The following is a 20,384-nucleotide window of genomic DNA, read 5'->3' as shown; positions in this document are numbered from 1 at the left end:
CTGGAGAGGTGATGGTGGACCGGCACAGCTACCAGAATACCCACGCAGCATACGCGAGGTTTGCTTGTTTGTTGCGCCTGTTGAGAAACTATAGCAGTGTTTATAGGGAACCGAGTTTTAGTGCAACACTCTTATTTTAACCTGGTGACAACGCTGTGATGTGACGCTGAAAATTGTGTAAATACCATTTAACTACTTTCGTAAGGAAGCTGAAAGATCGACAGAGAGATAAAGTTTGGAATGGTGAGAGTACACGAACCTGACATGAGAGTTGCAAAACTTTAAGGCTGCGGAATAGTTGGCATAGTGCTAATTAACTGCTCGATAAACGACGCACAACTTTGGCACGGTCACTAGCAGCGCGGATTACAGCACTGCAGTGATTCTTTGTGAAGCTGTTGCTCTCACAAAGACATCTCTTCGTTGTCTCAGATGTCAGTTCACGAACTGTCATCGTCATGCCGTCGTGTTCATAGTAGTGATAGCTACCGCCGTTGTCAACGTCATGGATACCGCACATTCCACATTGCAACCCTGAAATGTACGTGCCTCCTGTGCTCACCTTTAAACAAAGTGAGGAAAACCAATTATACATTGTTAACTGCACTGTGCAGTAAATTATTTAGGGACACGAAATGTCCTCCTTTGTGTAGTTGGAATTATTGCAGGGATATTTCCATCCCGGCTGCGGTGGCCGCATTCCGGTAAAGACGGAATGAAGGCGCGCGTTTGCATACATTCAGACGAACGCTAAGTGACTATCTGGATATTAATGCGTAGCCCTCCAACATGCATCTTCCACAACCAATGTGTTGCCTTGGGACATTACAATAAATAAATAAATCAATCAATCAATCAAACGAAGGCGCCGTTCCTCACCTCCCGCGATCCTCCGCACACCTGGTCGCGAAGGTCCCTGAGCGCCGTGGCAGCAACGAGCACAGCCTGCATGACGTCCACCACCGAGCGGCTGGGCAGCAACGGCACCGAGCACTCCTGGCCACCCTGAGTCTGGTGGCACGTCCTCGTCTGAGACCACAGGTCGCCGAAGAAGCGGTCCTGGTCGGGACGCAGGCGCTCGTAGTAAGACTCGAAGTCCAGAACCTGCGCGTGGCCCGCAGGCATGGCGATGAATTTGTCTCAAGCGCGCATGTCTCACACTTGAAGCGACAGCTTGTATCGAACATCATCCAACGGAGGCAAATACACTTGTCCTCTTGGAACACTAGCAGGAGTTCACTGTGTGCACGCTAACATGCGTAACGCTCCTATAAGTCGAACTGAGGTACGTCGAAAGCTTCGAACAGTATGCAAGTGGTACACTAGAATTCGTTTTTTGCATGCTCCATGTTAGTACCGCTCAGAGGGTTCTCAATGCGATCTTCAGAATAAAGCATGCGCTGGTTTGCCGGACGCGGGTCTACGCTGGTTCAGCAATGAACGTCGTACCTTTGAATCAAAGAGCATCCTAATGGTCGGTAACTCTAACACCGTACATTCCGCGAAGAGGCGGCATTGGGTATTATGTAGACTGTAAACATCGAAATTAGCATTAGCAGGCTATTTCAGCGGAGCTTCATAGTGGTTTTCTGCGCTACCCATGAATGCGAGGTTCGCCACACGGGCGTTACTATACCTGTCCGTACTGGGGCCGCAGAAGGACGGCCCCGAGAGCGTCCTCCTCGTGACCGTCGAAACTGACAGGCTGTCCGCCGCCGTGAATGAGAACCAAGTCGGCGTGGTCCAGAAGTCCCTCAGAGCGGGCCCTTCGCAGCGCCGACAGGAAACGCAGGGTGTCTTCGGAATCGGTCCAGAGGACGACAGCGCGAGCACCATTGGCCGCAGCCGTCGTGAGCCGCGTGATGAGGTTGGCATCCAACTGGCGGCCCGCGCTTAATGTAGCCTGGATGGCGAGACAGATGCCCTCCGCCTCGGCACGCTCCTTGAAGGCGTCGACGGCGCGGGACTCGCTCTGGCTCGACACGACGGAGACGTAGCTCCAGTCCAAGCTCTGCAAGTAGGCGACTGCGGCCTCGGCGATCTTCTCGATGGGGAGCGGGATCTGGTAGAGGTAACCGCGGCGGGCATCGTGCGAGGCGGCGAGATCCGTCGTGGACACCAGGGTGACGTTGACGCGAGACAGGAGGGACGCGGCCGCCCTGGTGTGCTCGGCCGACAGGGAAGAGGACACGAAGACGGTGGGCACGCCCAGCTCCGAGAAGTGCTCTAGCACGGCCGACGCGTCCCGGGCGAGGACGGACGCCGAGGAGCAGGTGTCGATGACGCGCAGGTCGAGCTTGAGGCCCGGTAGGAGGACGCCGTTGGAGTTAATCTTGCGCACCATCCAGGAGGCGGCCTCGAGGTCTTGCACTGCCAGCCGGTCGACCGTGGCTCCACAGCCGAAAGCGCCGTGTCCGGCGTTGTGGAGAGGAAGCAGAACCGGAAGGACGATGTCGGAGGCAGAGATACCAGCCTCGCCGCTGGCCGGCAGGGACGAAGCCGACGCGACAGTCGCGTCGGCTTCCTCCAGGCGAGTGGTGCGGAACCTGCGGGCATTGGAAACTTCTTAGAACACTCAGTAATGCAAAGCAGGATTTACAGGCGCGTTGCCTGCTAATCGTGCGCTGCTACCATCACCGCAGGTCGGCTGCCAGTCGTCTATGCTAAAGGTGATAAACCGAGTGCACCAAAATGACGAAACAATGCCGCCACAAGGCACTGCACGTAACCGCGTATTTCCGGCTTACCTGATGCAGTTGTGGCACGTATCGGGTGAGCAGAGTGCCGGCATAAACCGAGTGTCCTTCTGCAAGAGCTTGGCCTCTTGCGAGTCGTAAAGTATCAGCTGCGCAGAGAGGGGAAAAAGAAGGATGTGAAGCTCACCGTAAAGCAACCAAACGTCGCTGCTTCCATACAGCACCTAACGAAATTATTGAACAGCAGAAACAAACGCTAGAAAAGCTGAAGAAGTAACAATGATTATACGAAAGGTTCAGGTTCCACAAGCTCTAAGAGATCTTCACTGGTGTTAGGCGCGCGGCATCCGAAAGGGGGCCATATAAGATCCGTGCCTTTGAGCTCTTCAAAACGTTTCGAAAATACACGGTCATTTCGACGCCTAGTGGTGGTGGTCGCGGAATATACATAGCAGGACGCTCAGCGACAATATAGGTTCGTGAGCATGCACGCGCTTGCAACAGTGCGCGCGCTCGCCGCGCTCTCGCTTATCTGAATCGCTGTTTGAATCCATACCAATTCGCTCGCCCTTCAGTACACTTGTATGCCCGTTTGAACGAGCATTGAAAAACTGTTCGCTGACGCGCTCGCTAGTGCAACGATCGTCGACCGGAGAGACATCCCCAGATAGCCAAACGGACAACGTCGGAACGTATAGGTGAACCAACCTGCTTGAAGTCTGTTCCCTTGACGGCGTCGTAGAGGAACCGGGTCAACGCCAGGTGACTCCCGCCGAGTTCTCCCAGGACGTCAGAGGCGGCGCGCGCTTCGCGGCTCGCAGCAGCCGCTCCTGGCGCCGCGGGCAGCTGGTCAGCTCCGGCGCGGGACTGCGCCATGGCCGCGGCGCCCGGCTCGAGGAAGGAGCCGGCGAACTGACGCCTCGTGAGGCGCCGAAGCTCGGGACAGAGTCCGGGCTGCCCTCGGCACAGCGCCTTCCAGGCCGAGCGCAGCGCCTGCGCCAGCGTGAACACGCCCCGCGCGGCCGGCAGGGCCCGGGACGTCCGCACGACGGCTTGCGCGGGCTCGTGGCTCAGGGTCAGGTCGGGACACGGCGCCGCGTTCTCCAGGCCAGGGATCCTGCGAGGCGGCGGAGGGGGCGGGGCTCAGCGCGAAGGCGCGGTGGGCCCCGTAGCTGCGGTGCTCTGCTAATAAGGACGGTGTCGCGAGATCGACTATACTGTAGCCACAGCGGCCGAATTATGCGGCGGAGGCGAAATGCAAAAAAAAGAAAACCCCTGGTGTGCCTAGATTCAGGTGCAGTTTAACGAACCCTTGTGTGGTCGAAATCGACCCGACGTCCACCTTCTCCGCCCCCATCTGCGACATCGCTCACAGCGCCAGTGTCGCGTTGGGACGTTAAATCCCACAATTTGATTTGGTTAGGTTTGAGAACTCAATTATCATAGCATGTTCGGAAGCTACTCGATCGTGTTATTCGCAGGTCTTGTCGTGGCTCTACATTACGATTGGTGTGTACACGCCAACAACTTATGTGTTCTATCATGCAGCAAAACGACTTGGTGCTGATGACCACAATCAGACACAACTACATGTTCTTAGTTTATAGTGTTGTTCCTGTCGAGTGTTGGCTCTTCTCTTTACTCACTGCAAAAGCCGTTCATTGTTCACTTAATTTGTTGTATAACTTTCGCTCGTTTAGTGTACTGTCTTCAGCTATGGTTTTTGGATAACGGGCTATATAGCAGACTAACTTTCAATTTTGTTCTGTAGTTAATACATAACTATAACCGTCGACAGCAGAAGTCAGGTGGAGACGTAGTAGTGGGAGTAGCAGAAATAATAATAATAATAATAATAATAATAATAATAATAATTATAATAATAATAATAATAATAATAATAATAATAATAATAATAATGTAGCGAAGTAGACAGGCGTGTGCTTCAGGCGCATCGTCAACGCCTCGCTCGAGAACAGAGCTCGCGCGCTCAATGCCCGACGCTTGATCAACATACCTGCCTGTGTGTCGTGCAACGTTATGGCTTGTTAATTAAACCGCCTTACATATTTGGTGGAGGTTGCTGTAAGGCGGTTTAATTAACAAGCCATAACGTTGCACGACACACAGGCAGGTATGTTGATCAAGCGTCGGGCACCGAGCGCGCGAGCTCTGTTCTCGAGCGAGGCGTTGACGATGCGCCTGAAGCACACGCCTGTCTACTTCGCTACAACAACAACAACAACAACAACAACAACAACAACAACAACAACAACAACAACACTAATAATAATGGACTGGCACCTGACACCCTGTATCCTGCAACGCTTCTGCTTGGCCACGAGCTCCAAGTACCAGCGGTCCTGGGCCTTCTTGGGGTCGGCGACCAGGCTCATGTTGTTCCAGTGGTCCTCGAACGATCCCACGGTGGGCGGGTACGGGGCGAGCGCGTAGAAGCCGCCGCGGTTGAGCAGCGGGCCCAGCCGGCGCAGCGCCTCCTCCCCGGGCACCCAGGCGAAGAACCACTGCCGGTGGCGCAGGAAGGTGTCCGGGTCCGAGGCGATCAGTTCGGCCAGGGCCTGGGCGACGTCGGCCGACGCGGACACCACGAACACGGGCGTCGCGTCCTCCAGCTGGACGAGCAGGTTGCGCAGCCGCATCCGGGACCTGTCTCCGTCGTGGGCCGCCATCTTGGGCAGGGCCTCGATGAGCGTGACGCAGGGCGAGGCGGCCGACACCGCGCGCTGGCTCAGGGCCTTCACCACGGCCACGCTGGGCTCGTCGAGAGAGTGGAGCACGACGAAGTGCTCCCACTTCATGTCGAACGCGGCCTCAAGCAGCAGCTGCAGCCGGCAGTGGCGCCGGAAGAGAGAGAGAGCGGCGCGTGAAGGAAGGAGCGGAAAGTCGCGAACACGCACCGAGGTGTCGCAGATACAATCGCATTATTTGCAAGTACACTGCTCTCTGACGTTATGGGCGTAGCAGGAGTGCACGAACGCAACATACATGTACCATCAAAATGTCGCAGGTAAAGGAAGTTCCTTCGCGAAACGCTCACGTGGCAATTCCCGCAGACGACAAGCACGTAGGTTATTCCACATTTCTGCGGTAAACGGCAAGAAAGAAAATCTGAAGTTATCCGAATGAGAGAGAAGGGGAACGATATTCTGAGCATCAGTTGTTCGTGTCCTTGCGAATGAGGTAAGGTTTTCAACCTTATTTATGTGTCTATATGCTTCTTGTAAAAAATACAAAAAAGTGTCACGAAGTGGTCGCTGCTTAACATAAAATGGTATATGCATTAAGTGTAAGTGTCGTTAGATGGGTGCCGTTAAATCTATGGCTTCATGGTGTGTTCCAGGTCTTAGTAGACTATGTTCACTATGTTGTTGAAGCGGCGTTGTTAGTAACTGTCAAATGCCACGACTGTTCGCAGGAGGTAGGCCTTCGTCAGGCACATTGCCTTTTGCCCTCATCTTGAAAGTGCACCTGTATTCTTACACCTTTGTAATCTTCACTTCACAATGGCTATTAGAGGGGTACACTGTTGAGAAGCAGCTAGTGTAGCGAGAGGCTCTATGCTGGCTTCTGTAACGCGGTGTGCCGTTTCACTTTTGTATTCATATACTTGCCTGTACTTGTAATCAGCCACTGTTTTCGTTTATTTTCAACATCCAATGTGAATCGTACGAGAAAATGCTGCGTGCAAACTTAACGAAAATGCGAAGTATGTGTGTTTTGTTCTTGTTTTATTTTTATTTTATTTTTTGCTGAGTATAGAAGAGCTATTCAAGCCATTTCCACCCTTTTCTTTCTTTGTCCCCCATCGTTGTCTGCATGGAAAATAGTGATCATTATAAATTTTGAAACAGTTCAGAATTCGAATGTTTTGTTTTTCAAAGCGCCAGTCGTATATTAGTTGACCAGAAAAGGCAGCTTATAAGTCGACCCCCCTCCCCTTCTCTTTTCTCTAATCTTGTGCCGAAACCTCCACCTCGATGACGCCACTGATTTCAGTTTCTCTTAACGTATTCAAAGCGGCGTAGTGCACAAGAAGAAAAAAAACCCAAGGCGTTCCCCAGTTGCACTCACTTTACACAAAATATGCTTATTATTTATTGATAAACAATTAACTATTCCTACGGAAACGTTGCCTAAATTCGAGAGGTTTACGCGTCAACTCCAAAGTATACTGTCACCACCACAACTTGCTTTCTGCGGCCTTCGTGGCCTATACCAAGCCTACACTCGGTTTGAGAGACCTAACGAGCATTTGGAACCTGTGATATTAATGAAGAATTTAGTTCTTTTGCTCTTCAGCGGGTCTTCGATTCTCGTTCTTCAGCGGGTCTTCGAGAATCGATGCTCTTCAGGCATCGATTCTCGTTCGGCTTCCAACGCACAGAGGCCGCATTGCCACCGGCCAGTAGGTCGCCTAACAGCGCGCTATCTATGTTGTACCTTCATCAAAGGCAACAATCCAATCTTGCATCGCCATACAGCTCCAGACGCAGAACAATACGCGTAGCCGGGTCCAGACACGCAAGAAGTATCACTGAGTTACCAAATGATCGCATGCATTTAACAGCAAACGGCCAGGTGTTACACTATGTGCTGGAACTGAATCTCTCAACAAGCAATTGATTTTTTTTCATTGGTATGAACGAGTTCGAAACAAGGCAGCACAACGCAGAAAGCTGGTCTGGCCCCTCCACCGGCGAGCAGACTGAGCGGAGTGTTGACTGTGCGCCCACATCGCTTCGTCACTGTTACAGCCAAGCGCACTGCGCGTCTATGAACGCATTGTAGCCATCCGCGCGCGTCCCGCGCATGCGCCGTTGATAGCGGGACAGCATGACGACGACGGCGGCGTGAATGCGCTTGGAGAGTCCGTATAATTGCTATCCCAACAACACGGCTTATTGCTGAGAGAGTGCAAACGAATCTTCGAGTACGCAAAGTTCCAGAGGCTGCAGTGGCCACTGACATCTTCGGGTGTGCCAAACTGCACTTTATCAAAAGTCGGTCTACGAAAGATAATGTCAGACAAACATAAGCTTTAAAAGCGGTAATTTGTTCGTACACTTTCGCTTGGCTAAAAGGAATATGTCGTGGACGAATTGTAATAAAGAGCGCTAGCTTTGGTGTTGTTGCCTATAATTATCCAAGGATCATGTTCAGCACAAAAGCCGAATAGATGGTCAGAGAAATATTGCATATTGAGTGGGATGGCAAACATATGGATTTGCGGTTGATGCATTCGATCCAGTGGCAATAAATAGGTTGGAGTGTGTCATGGCGGGGGACAACCAAAAGAACCATGACTCGTTCTCTCTCTCTCTCATATTATATATATATATATATATATATATATATATATATAAGAACTTTTGCCAAGACTTCCGAAGACATGGAAGTATGGCATACCCAACCTTCCGAGCTCATTGCACAATGTTGAAATAGTCCGAGCATTGCCATACGACGCGGGGCTAGAAATTTTTCATCAAGACAGAGTGGTACGTCCTTTCGGCCGCTGTATTAAATCGCTAATACTGACACTCGCGCCTAGCTCGACCTCCCCCCTCTCCTCCCCCCCCCCCGCTTACAGCGAATGGCTTGGAAACCACAGGCTATGTTTTGGTTCGCTATCTTTTTTGTCATGTCTCATTACATTATTTTTTACGTGAGTCGCCCTACATTTCTTTATGCCACGCTCCGAGCTTAAAACATGATTGTTGCAATGCGTTAGCACTAGAAGTGCCAAAGTGGTAAAAAGTGCATGTTTGTGAAGTCGGTCCCGTGGTAGAGGTAAAGAAGGGATGGGAGAGATTAGAAGAGCGTGTATGGGGGTATGTATGTATGTATGTATGTATGTATGTATGTATGTATGTATGTATGTATGTATGTATGTATGTATGTATGTATGTATGTATGTATGTATGTATGTATGTATGTATGTGTGTATGTATGTGTGTATGTATGTGTGTATGTATGTGTGTATGTATGTGTGTATGTGTGTATGTATGTGTGTATGTATGTGTGTATGTATGTATGTGTGTATGTATGTATGTATGTATGTATGTATGTATGTATGTATGTATGTATGTATGTATGTATGTGTGTATGTATGTATGTGTGTATGTATGTATGTGTGTATGTATGTATGTATGTGTGTGTGTATGTATGTGTGTATGTGTGTATGTGTGTATGTATGTATGTATGTATGTATGTATGTATGTATGTATGTATGTACGTACGTACGTACGTACGTACGCATGCGTGTGTGTGTGTGTGTGTGTGTGTGTGTGTGTGTGTGTATGCATGCATGTATGTATGTGTGTATGTATGTATGTATGTATGTATGTATGTATGTATGCACGTACGTACGTACGTACGTACGTACGTACGTATATACGTACGTATGTATGTATAAATAAATATAGTGCTACTGGCGGTGGCCTGCTGCGCACCACAGTCTGTTGCGCTTCGCTCCTCAAAGAGGCAGGACCTGTATCGAATGATCTCCTGAACAACACTTTGCAATGCGGTTAACGCGGTTTAAATAATGAATCCGACACCTCACAGAGGTTCGACGTAATGCTAACGCATTTCTCTCGCATTCACAGCTAAATTGTTACTGAATTTTTTTTTAAGCCCTGCAGCAGCTCACGAAAAATGCGTAATATCGTTCGTCACTCTTTCACGTTGTGACTCCTGACGAAACGCTCAGCTTCGAACATTCTAGCGTAGAATATGAAAACCCGCTCATTGGTCGACATAATCTCTAACGAATGCACTTGTATACAGTGCGTCCCAACTATCATGTACCAAGATTTAAAAATATGCAAATGCCACATAGCTGGAAAGAACCAAGCGGTCAATATGATATGCAAGGTAATGTTGTTTGCCATCGCTTGGAAATACTCAGATTATTTTTGCATTGCGCCTAATTACATAATTAGCCTTCATTATTAATAAACTTCTCAGTTGCTTAAAGGGACACTAAAGGCAAATACGAAGTCAAGCTAAAGTGATAGTTTAGTGTTCGGGAATCTCTAAGGCGCCAATATTATCGCGAACAGAGCCTTAATAATCGAGAAATTGAGGTAAATGCAGGACATGGTTAAAGACTCCCCCGGGACATTCAAGCACTTGCCCAATGACGAAAGCACTCCTCAGTTAAATTCTGTCACTAGTACTCAGCTACTCGTTGCAAAAACATCCTCCTATTGTATTATTAGATGAAGTAAAATGCGACTTGTCCAGTTTCACTTCATGTTTAGAAAAAAGAACTCATTGAAGTTACCGTTGGCAACGACGCGGGAGGTCGAAAAGTTTCGTTTTCGCTCGACTCTGCGCCGCCCACGCTTCAGCGTTTCAGTACTTTTTTGATCGCGTAGTGCTGCGCTGGTTTTGCTGGTTCGCGAAAACTGCAAGTAGCAGAGAATTCAACTTCCGTGTGATCTCGCGGGATGCCCGAACGGTCAACGCCACTCGACCAAAAAGCAGTTGCAGCGGCGAATCCTCAGCTCAGTCTTGGCTCGGTGCCGCCGTCTGTCGGGCGCCGTTTTACTCACCAACGTCAGCAAAGGGCGGTGATGGCGTGTGCAACGTCACCACTCCCCCCGGTTGTATGGCCGGAGATTTGAATTTCCAAAACGGTATTCGGACACTTCAGATAAAACTTTCTCGTAAACTAAGTTTTTATCTTGGCACGAAACAAGCGTTGCGAAGTTTCTGGAAAGGTATTTAAACAGTCCACGACGACTTAGTATTTTCCTTTAGTGTCTGTCCATTTAACTGAGAATCCCGCGATTACACGCAAAGTGCTTCGAGCGGCCAGTCGAGCGGCAACTGCGTGTATTGGCAGGCTTCTTTCACGCTCGAAAAAACACTTTTATATAGCACATATTGAGGAACGGACAGCTGTATCGGGAGTCTCATGTTGCTCTACAATTTTCTTATCGACACTTTTCATGCAATTCTAATAGTTGAGAAGTAGAATAAATAAGATTAATTATACAATTAGGCTGAATGCAAAGATTAATACGAGTGCCTCCAAGCGACGGCAACCACAACATTAGCTTGGTTGTGTCCAGCCACGCGGCGCCTGCATGTTTCCACATTCTGGAGCATGATAGTTGGGACACCCTGTGTAAAAGCGACTGCGAGACGCGGTCAGCTTCAGTGAGTGAGACCGGACTGTTAGTGGAGACCGAAAAATGAATATTCACGAGCTCGAGCGCGCGTTTACGAAATTTGAGATGCCATATCTGGCCATTATATTGACCTTCGATAAAAATAATCGCAACGTTGTTCTGACGCTGCAAAAGCTCGGTCCGAGTTAGATGACTGCTCTACATTTTACACCGGGGTTGTGGCTCAAACAAACAAGGACGAAGAAAACTTCGGAGGACAGCGGCTGCAGTAAGTCGGAGTTAACAGATCGAATGCCATTAGCAAGTGGTACATTCTTTGATATAGTTCTCCATTCCGAACACGAAACAATACGAAACTGTCGAGCTTTTAGCACAGGGATCCACGTGATAATGACACAGTAGTCGGTCCACTAACTAGGAAGCAGTCTTAATGAAGTGTGCACGCTCACAGCATGTTGAGGGATTTCTTTTTTCTGCAGTACAACGTACTCGCGCGAACTTTGCTTAAAAAAAATATTGACACGCGTGACGCGTACATTGTTTATGTTTTTTTTTTTCGGTGACAGTTTATCTCCGCAAAACCTGTGCTACTAAGTTATCGCTCGGCAGAAGACGCGCCTGCGCGTTTCGGAACTTTCCCGAATGTTGGCGCGCGAATGTTCTACACGGAGAGAACCTTGTATAATCACATTGCATGCACATCTTGCCTGGCATGTGCTCGCAACGGAAATTATAGACATCGTCGATGAACGAAGGAAGTGCTGCGAAGTAAAAAATAAATGCGCAACTATATCTCGCAATTCATGACACGTAATAATTCCATACGGCACAGAATTGCATTATCTGCACATCAAGTATGTATAACGCTAGAGCAGCCTCACCTTCTCTGTAAAGCGTTTTGATCCATTCCTCAGGCATGCGCGTAATAACTGGGAACTCGTGAAAGGGACACTGAAGGTTACTATGAAGTCAAGTTAAAGTGACAAAGCAATGCTCTAGAACGTCTAAGGCGTCAATAAATTCGCGAACAGAGCTTTAGTAAGCGAGAAATTGAGGTAAATGCATGACACGATTTGAGACCCCCCAGCGACATTCCGGTACTATATAGCCCGATGACGAAGGCACTCATTATAATTTATGTCACTAGTAGTCAACTACCCGTGTTAAAAAGATAATTTCATTAGGTTATAAGACGGAAGAAAATGCTACTTGTCTACTCTGCTTGATTCTTAGAAAAAACATTTTGACGTTAGCCTTCAGTAGTATGGGTGGTCGAAAGGTTTCGTTTTCGCTCGACTCTGCGCCGCGCGCGCTTTAGAGTTTCAGTTGTTTCGTTATCGGGGAGATAACGTCGTGCTGTGCTAGTTCTGCTGGCTCGCGAAACTTTCATTTGGAACAAGCAGCGAGAATCCCACGTCCATGTGATGTCGTCGGATGCGTGAACGGTCCGCGGAACTTGGCCAAGGGCAGTTGCAGCGCTGAATCCAACGTTACTTATCGCTGTGTGCCAACGAGTGAACACCTCCGTTCGAAGTGGTTAAGTGCCTCTGCCACAGCGAGTTGGCAAAGAGCCGAAAAATCACATAGTGTGCTCGCTGCACTTTCGTCCAGAGGATTACGAGTTCAACGCCGACTTACTGAAGTCGTGTGGAGTGCCTTTCAAAGCAATGCTTTCCCGTAGCGCTGTTCCGTCGGTGTTGCCTGCATTCTCCGAAGCGCAAGAACAACTGCAAGTCGAAGACGGGAGCACTCCTCGGTGAGTGCGGCATTTGGTTTTCACGAAGTAAAAGCTACAAATGTGCCAATATGTACAGCCATGACATACAGTTGCCGTCGTAGTAGTACGCAAAGACGTCGGCATGGCGAGCCCTCAGCAGCAGGTCACGTTCATCAGTTCTTAAATCGCTGAAGTCGAGCCCAGCATCGCGAGCCAATGTGTTGTTGTCAGGGTCGTCCATTGCAACGAGCGTCAAAGTTGGCGTCATAAAATAAAGAACCAGGTTATCGTCGCGCGCTCTCCCTTTCGCTAGCCACCATAGCTCCGCTTTCGCGCTGGTGTCTGCTCTATCTTGGCTCGGTTTCTGGCAGCGCGTTCGCGTTTCGCGCAGAAAAGCCGTAGCGCCGTCTGTGGGCGCCGTTTTACTCACCGACGGCGCAACGTCACTATGAGACCATGGCGTCACCACTCCTAGATTGGAGGGCGGGCGATTTGAACCGCGCTAGAGGTACGCGGACGCTTCAGAACGTATCTTCTCTTAAAATAAGTCTCTTCTTCGCATGAAACAAGCGTTTCGATGTTCCTGGGATGGTATTTCAAAAGTACACGTTGAAGTAATATTAACGTTTGGTGTTCTTTTAAAGCTTACACCCTGTGTCCTTCCTTGTAAATTACGTAAGGGCGCGAGCAGTGCACCAGTGAAGATTTTACTCATTGAATGAAGCAGTGTATTCATTATCAAAAATGACGGGCCTCTATTGGCTTGAGAGACGCTATACCAGTGACGTATCATTCGAAGAGCATCTACGTATAGCGGCAGCGCTGAGAAGATTCGCGATGCATACAGATTTACCGAGACTCGCGAATGTAGCAATGGTACAAGAGCGATACTGCCGACCTATAAAGGAAAGACACACGCGCGGTCCGTGACTTGAAAGAGCGATGCATGTTCGCCGCACCCGGTCGCAGGGCGGATATTAGAAGCTCCGGTTGACGCACTCACCTTGGCCAGGTACTCGGGCGACGCTATGGCGCTGCTCTCCAAAGGGATGGTGGGGACGTCGTGCTCCCGCAGCAGGCTAGCGATGAGCTCTTCGTTCCTCAGGGAGCTCGTCATCAGAGTGCCTGGTGGAGCGTTGTACGAGAATGCACATGCGTGTTAAAAGAGGCGGCCGTCGGTCGCAGCAGCTACAGCGTACGGACAGTCAGTCTATGCGTTTTGGTTATGGACTTATTCGTTGAACATTTCGGACACAGAAAGCTCTAAGACGGAAGAAGGACTCAGTGTAGCGCGGACAAACGGGCGGCACCGTTTGTCCTTCGTCCGCCCTGGCGCGGCTCTTTTCGTGTCCGTGGTTCAGGTGATTGCACGGCTCGTACGCCAAAACAAAGTTTGCTTCGTAACAACTGTAACGCCCCAAGCTCAGGGCGTACGCATGTAGAGTCCGCGCACACATTTTTTGACTCTATGCCGGTCTCACCTATAACTCTGGAACTGTTGGCGGTACTGACGCAAGTCTCAGAGTTTCCTCGTAGAACGGGCAGGAGCGCATCCAGTTGCAGGTAGGCCCTCGCCTTGTGGCCGCAGGAGTCGAACACTCGCATTCCTGGGGGATGCAAAAGTCACAATGATAGCGTGTGTTAGTCGTTTGCTATAGGTCTGCAGTGCAGCGAGAAAGACACAGCCTTACAGGGAGAACAAGTCACCGGATAGATATCTACTAGTCGCAGTACGCTAGCGTTACTGCGTAGCTAACCTACCGCTATCAGCTTTTTTATTTTATTTTTATTTTTGCAGCAGCGGCGATGCAGCGCACACTTGTCCCATCAAGAGACCCGAAGACGCCAAGTATGACGGCGATCACATTCGTAGAGAAGTCCTGAACGTTATACTTGAAATACTGATTGTCACATTGACGATTTGATTTCGCGAAAATTTCTTAAAGAATACTTACCACGCACATCGTCCAGTATCTATAACTGTGAACCACTAATGAGAGTTTATGGGCGTTGATAGCCCTGCAGCTTTAAATAAGCTTTAATTAAGCTGTCATCGACCTGGTTGAGCGCACCTGCTTGCTTCATCTTAAAACGGTGGGAAACAAGGAATAATTCAGGCAGCAAGATTCGCAGAGGCCGATGGAAGACAGCTCTTTGCGACAACTAATACAGCAGCTCTGGCAAAGCTCATCCAGACTTGCAGATTCCACGAATGCACATACATTGCCGAAGGAGCGCAGACATAGCTAAAGTTCAGGGTCTAAAACATGTACGGATCCGGACCACGCGCTGTGCGAATCGGTTCAACCGAATATTTCAACGGTGTTTGTAAAGAACGCTCTTCCAGCTTAGCGACAGTTTGCAAGCGATCACACGGCCCAGTTGGACACATTTTCACTATAGGAACCGCCTGCCTCGACACAAGCTTGTTGCCCTCCCTCGATCATGCACATGCCACGCATGACGACGACCCGACCACGATAGCATGAAAACGATAGGAGTGCTGCCCTGTGCATGAGCTATTCGTCAAGACAACAGTCAGCGCCAGCGGCAGCGGGAAAGTCAAATGCAGAGGCAAAGCAAGCTTCCCTAAAAAAAGTGTCGCTTTACTTGCCCCAAACCTAAAGGACAGTGGATGGGAAGTGCAGTGGGCCCTAGTGTAACTTTAGCCAGCTACACTCGTATACCTGCCTTCCTGAAGCTGATGTATGGGTAATTAGAGACTGTGGGAGTTCTCGAGTTTGCAGGTAGTACATCGGTGGCGGCCTCTTTCTCGGCCTTCAGAATGCCCAGATTCCACTGCTGATCATCTGCGAAAGCGGATTCCACACCCCAACCAGTTCATCCTTTGCTTCAAGAACCTTCGACTACGTTCGGCACAGGGGGCCATCGCACGAGCCCGCAGTGCTTCAGCCACAAGAGCGCTGTAGGCGCTTAACGAAGAAGCTACTGACGAAAACAAACTGCTCACCGATCTTGACGCCGGGCACGAATCCCTGGTCCCTGTTGAGGAGGCCGACGGCCCACTTGAAGAGCTCGAGGGTCTCGACGCCCTGGGTCAGGGGCATGTCGCATCCCAGCAGGGCGTCCTTGGCCGGCTCGTGGGCCTGCACGAACGCGCCCAGGAAGACGTCGGCGTCCGGCTCCAAGACGACGCCGTCGTCGCCGCGCCTCGTCGCCGGGCAAGCCGGCTCCGACGAAGTGTCGGCGGCCGCAGGAGACGCGACGGTCACGGCGAGGACTGCGCCCAAGAGGACGACCGTAGACAGCGGAGACATCACGCGCGAGCCGGTGAGGCTGCGTGGCCTATAGCTGCTCCTGTGTAGGTGCATGGCAGTGGCGGCGTGGAAGCCCTGCGGGTTGCGGAAAGAGAGAGAGAACGGGTAAAAAAAAGACAGAACTAAGAGAAGGGGGCCAAGTAGGAGCATGGACGTTCGTTACAGTCGCTTCTTTCGCGCCAAGTCGTTCCTCAATTCTTTACCGCGTTCCGAGAAGAGCTAGGAGCGAGACACGAAAGCATCAAGATACCGGACAAGCGTCGCTCCCGTCTCCCAGCTGTTTCCTTACCTCGAAGTCTCTTGTTTTCTTTTGACGCGCTAAAATATGCGAGAGACGGCAACTGCAGTGCAGAGAGCGACGGAACCGAGGCTTGTCGCCGTGCACGACAAGGGGACATCGGAGTGAAGATTGCCACAGAGAAACTAAGAAACTACAGTCGTGAATCTTTTTAATTCAAGGTCGGTGCTCTGCGCGACGGATTTACCACGTACTTAGAGTGTCACTTTGCTTGAGGAGGCAGCGCAACGCCTATTTTTATTACACTGGCTCCCCGGAGACGATATATCTGTCACTTGAAGTCGTGATCGATAACGCTTTATGGCACAAGGGCATCTAGGCCTAAGGGTGCCAAGGAACCGTGGGCTGCATGTCGATATCGCATCGGATTTCATCTGCCTGGGAGCGCCAATGTTGATTATTGCGTAGCAAACTGAAAAGTGAAATTAAGGCCGGCGACGAAGGCTCGGCGATGAAATCAAATAAAATCACAGGGTTTATTGGCGTCCGTCCTGACCCTGCGCTGAGGTTTATGGGAGACGTCGTAGCAGTGGGCTTCAGATTACTCTTGATCACTTGGGTTTCTTCAACGTCCACCTAAATTTAAAGTATACACGAACGTTTCTTTGTATTTCAGATCCATCTCTATGCGGCCATCGCGGCCTATAGGTATCGCAGTCACAACCTCGAACTTAGCAGCAGGACGTCATATGCCATTGATAATCTGCGGCAGGTGCTCTGGCAAGACTACATTTTAATCCCTCGACCTAACCTAACCTAACAATTATTTGCCATAAGTTTTATCGTTGTCCGTTTTCTTCACGAGAATGTTTCCGTTGTCTTCGGATTCATTGTTTCTTCACAATGCTTCATTGTTGGTCTCGACGAAGTTGTAACTGACAGAAATGGAGTCCCTCGCCTATCCTTAAGCCTTCTCGCTCACCGTAATACAACGAGGTGCAGGCCTGAAAAAAGAAAAAAAAAACAAATAGACGCACGATTTGAATCTGTCGATGGCTTGTTGACGCCCGATCTGCTTATTACAAAACGCTGCGCTTGCTTTTCTGCTTACTCGCCGCTTTAGATAAGATAGATAGATAAGATAGATAGATAAGATAGATAGATAAGATAGATAGATAAGATAGATAGATAAGATAGATAGATAAGATAGATAGATAAGATAGATAGATAAGATAGATAGATAAGATAGATAAGATAGATAAGATAGATAAGATAGATAAGATAGATAAGATAGATAAGATAGATAAGATAGATTAGATAGATAAGATAGATAAGATAGATTAGATAGATTAGATAGATTAGATAGATTAGATAGATTAGATAGATTAGATAGATTAGATAGATTAGATAGATTAGATAGATTAGATAGATTAGATAGATTAGATAGATTAGATAGATTAGATAGATTAGATAGATTAGATAGATTAGATAGATTAGATAGATTAGATAGATTAGATAGATAAGATAGATAAGATAGATAAATAGATTAGATAAATAGATTAGATAAATAGATTAGATAAATAGATTAGATAAATAGATTAGATAAATAGATTAGATAAATAGATTAGATAAATAGATTAGATAAATAGATAGATAAATAGATAGATAGATAGATAGATAAATAGATAAATAGATTAGATAGATAGATAGATAAATAGATAGATAGATAGATAGATAGATAGATAGATAGATAGATAGATAGATAGATAGATAGATAGATAGATAGATAGATAGATAGATAGATAGATAGATAGATAGATAGATAGATAGATAGATAGATAGATAGATAGATAGATAGATAGATAGATAGATAGATAGATAGATAGATAGATAGATAGATAGATAGATAGATAGATAGATAGATAGATAGATAGATAGATAGATAGATAGATAGATAGATAGATAGATAGATAGATAGATAGATAGATAGATAGATAGATAGATAGATAGATAGATAGATAGATAGATAGATAGATAGATAGATAGATAGATAGATAGATAGATAGATAGATAGATAGATAGATAGATAGATAGATAGATAGATAGATAGATAGATAGATAGATAGATAGATAGATAGATAGATAGATAGATAGATAGATAGATAGATAGATAGATAGATAGATAGATAGATAGATAGATAGATAGATAGATAGATAGATAGATAGATAGATAGATAGATAGATAGATAGATAGATAGATAGATAGATAGATAGATAGATAGATAGATAGATAGATAGATAGATAGATAGATAGATAGATAGATAGATAGATAGATAGATAGATAGATAGATAGATAGAAATGCGAGGTGAAAGAGAGGGAGCTTAACTATATTCGACGATCGGCTTACTAGAATGTACTGAGAAGGAAAAAAACGGCAGAAAACATGAGGGGAAATCACGGAAAGATGTGAAAAGGCACTGTCCGCGACAGCGACTTTGTCCCTGTAGAGATATACTTACAGATCCACCTTCCGTGCGGCTTGCCACGGTGTGACTGACTTTTTTTTTACCGACATCCGCGAATTACCGTCGACATTCATGTCGACAATCTATTCGCGAGACGTGACTAGCGATGCAGAACTATCGATAGTACTAGGGCTACGATCACAGTTGAATCATTATCGAAGTGCCCACGACAAACCTATGAATAGTAATAGCATCGACAGTAAAAAAAGGAGAAAATAAAGCAACGTAAGCACGTCCTCACTGCAACGCAAACTTGGAGATGTTTTCATGCGTATCCCTAGCCACGCGCTACTGCAGACTACGCGGTAACGAGCATGATAGCGGTCTTCGTTCTCGCAGCATGCGCCTGCACACGTCACTGAGCACTAGAGAGGGAGACGCACCTTGGCGGCGGGTCTTTTACACGATACTCCATGCGGATCGGATAAGATCACGCGATACTGTTCGCCAATAGCTAGAGTTCTAACCACAGGCGACAAACAGCCACTGTTAAGAATCCTGGAGCCAACAGCCCAACAATTAACGCCGCTGCCCGAAGTTGCTGTGAAGTATAGTTGGGCGCTCTTGCAACGTCAGTGTGCACTGGCAGAGCGCTAGGCCTCAGCCTCTGAGTGTGTGCGCAGTTCAAAACCGGAGGAGCAGACTGAACTGCAATGATGTTGACGTTAAGTTACACGCCCAAATGTTCAGTTAGAAGAAGGAAAAAATAGATCCGTTATAAGTGTGCATGACTGCGCTGCAACTAATTGTAATTGAATGAATGAAGCCTTATTTAATATTGAACAATGGAGGAGGGTGAGAAAGAAAAGCCGTAAAGAAACGGCTTGATTGCCCTCAACCCCGTCCCATGTTTAGATTCGAAAATACAGCGAAAAAAAAAACGGATTTAATAGGTGTGGTGTAATCTGTTCAAGTTCAAGTTAACAAGCGATAGCCATATTTCGAATTTTGACAGGGAAGCCAATTATTTTATTTCGATCACCAAAAACTGTTGCAAGAAATGCATGTACTGAGTGTTACTGAATGAACCTCAGCTATCCCGAAGCATTTAGTAATATCACATTCCAAGAACTGCAAGGCTAACAATAACGCTATTAATGGCAAACTTTAGTTAAAACACGTTGGCGGGCTAGTTGGTTAGAACCCATGATAGAGCGCATAAGCGCGACTGAACGAGGACGTAGAAAGAAACAGATACGCAGAGACAGCGCTGTCTCTGTATACCTGTTTCTTTCTACGTGGTCGTTCAGTCGCGCTTACGCACTATCACGGAAACTTTAGTTAACTACTGTGGTTCTACAGATATTATAGACAGTTGCTTTTTCGAAACTACCATAATACTATCCATAGACCTACTGATACTAGCGATATATGCTGCCGACAGTATGAATTTCTTTTAAAATTCTTTAGTTTGTTTAAACTATATATGGTCAATTCACCGACAGTCTTGCATCACTACTTGTGAGTCGTGACATTCACGATTCAACGTAGGTATGCTCATTGTATAGTTAGCACCTTGTATGCCTCAGCTCGTGACGTCACAGGGAGTTAGCTGCCTCTTGTCACCGAGGCAGCGGTACTCGCAGGTTTAACAACAGTACATGACGTGCGCACACAACAACAACAACAACAACAACAAAACCGAGAAATCGCGCTTTACAAAAGAACCCCGGACTACATGCTGACGCTGTTCTGTTCTTTTTTGCGGTAACAGGGTATACGAGCACCACAAGAGCACACCGAGCACGTAAGACTTGAAGCGCCGCCCG

General features: G+C 47.8%; 1 protein-coding gene across 6 annotated transcripts in view; it reads right to left on the bottom strand.

Moving 5' to 3' along the window:
- Window positions 1-20,384, bottom strand: part of LOC142576440 (uncharacterized) — a 291,100-nt gene that overhangs the window by 21,259 nt on the left and 249,457 nt on the right. For all 6 annotated transcript variants that reach the window (XM_075686582.1, XM_075686577.1, XM_075686576.1 and 3 more), the window contains 8 exons: window positions 15,544-15,925; window positions 14,054-14,179; window positions 13,576-13,697; window positions 5,001-5,539; window positions 3,405-3,813; window positions 2,748-2,845; window positions 1,637-2,546; window positions 880-1,104 (listed from right to left, as the gene is read on the bottom strand). In XM_075686582.1, coding sequence (XP_075542697.1) covers window positions 880-1,104; window positions 1,637-2,546; window positions 2,748-2,845; window positions 3,405-3,813; window positions 5,001-5,539; window positions 13,576-13,697; window positions 14,054-14,179; window positions 15,544-15,904 — 2,790 coding nt within the window. In that variant the 5' untranslated portion in view covers window positions 15,905-15,925. The remainder of the gene's footprint in view (window positions 1-879; window positions 1,105-1,636; window positions 2,547-2,747; window positions 2,846-3,404; window positions 3,814-5,000; window positions 5,540-13,575; window positions 13,698-14,053; window positions 14,180-15,543; window positions 15,926-20,384) is intronic.

Source organism: Dermacentor variabilis, chromosome 3 (assembly GCF_050947875.1).
Source record: "Dermacentor variabilis isolate Ectoservices chromosome 3, ASM5094787v1, whole genome shotgun sequence".
NCBI classification, from domain to species: Eukaryota; Metazoa; Arthropoda; class Arachnida; order Ixodida; family Ixodidae; genus Dermacentor; species Dermacentor variabilis.
Note: the sequence above shows the minus strand (reverse complement) of the source record. Positions and strands in the feature narration are given on the sequence as shown.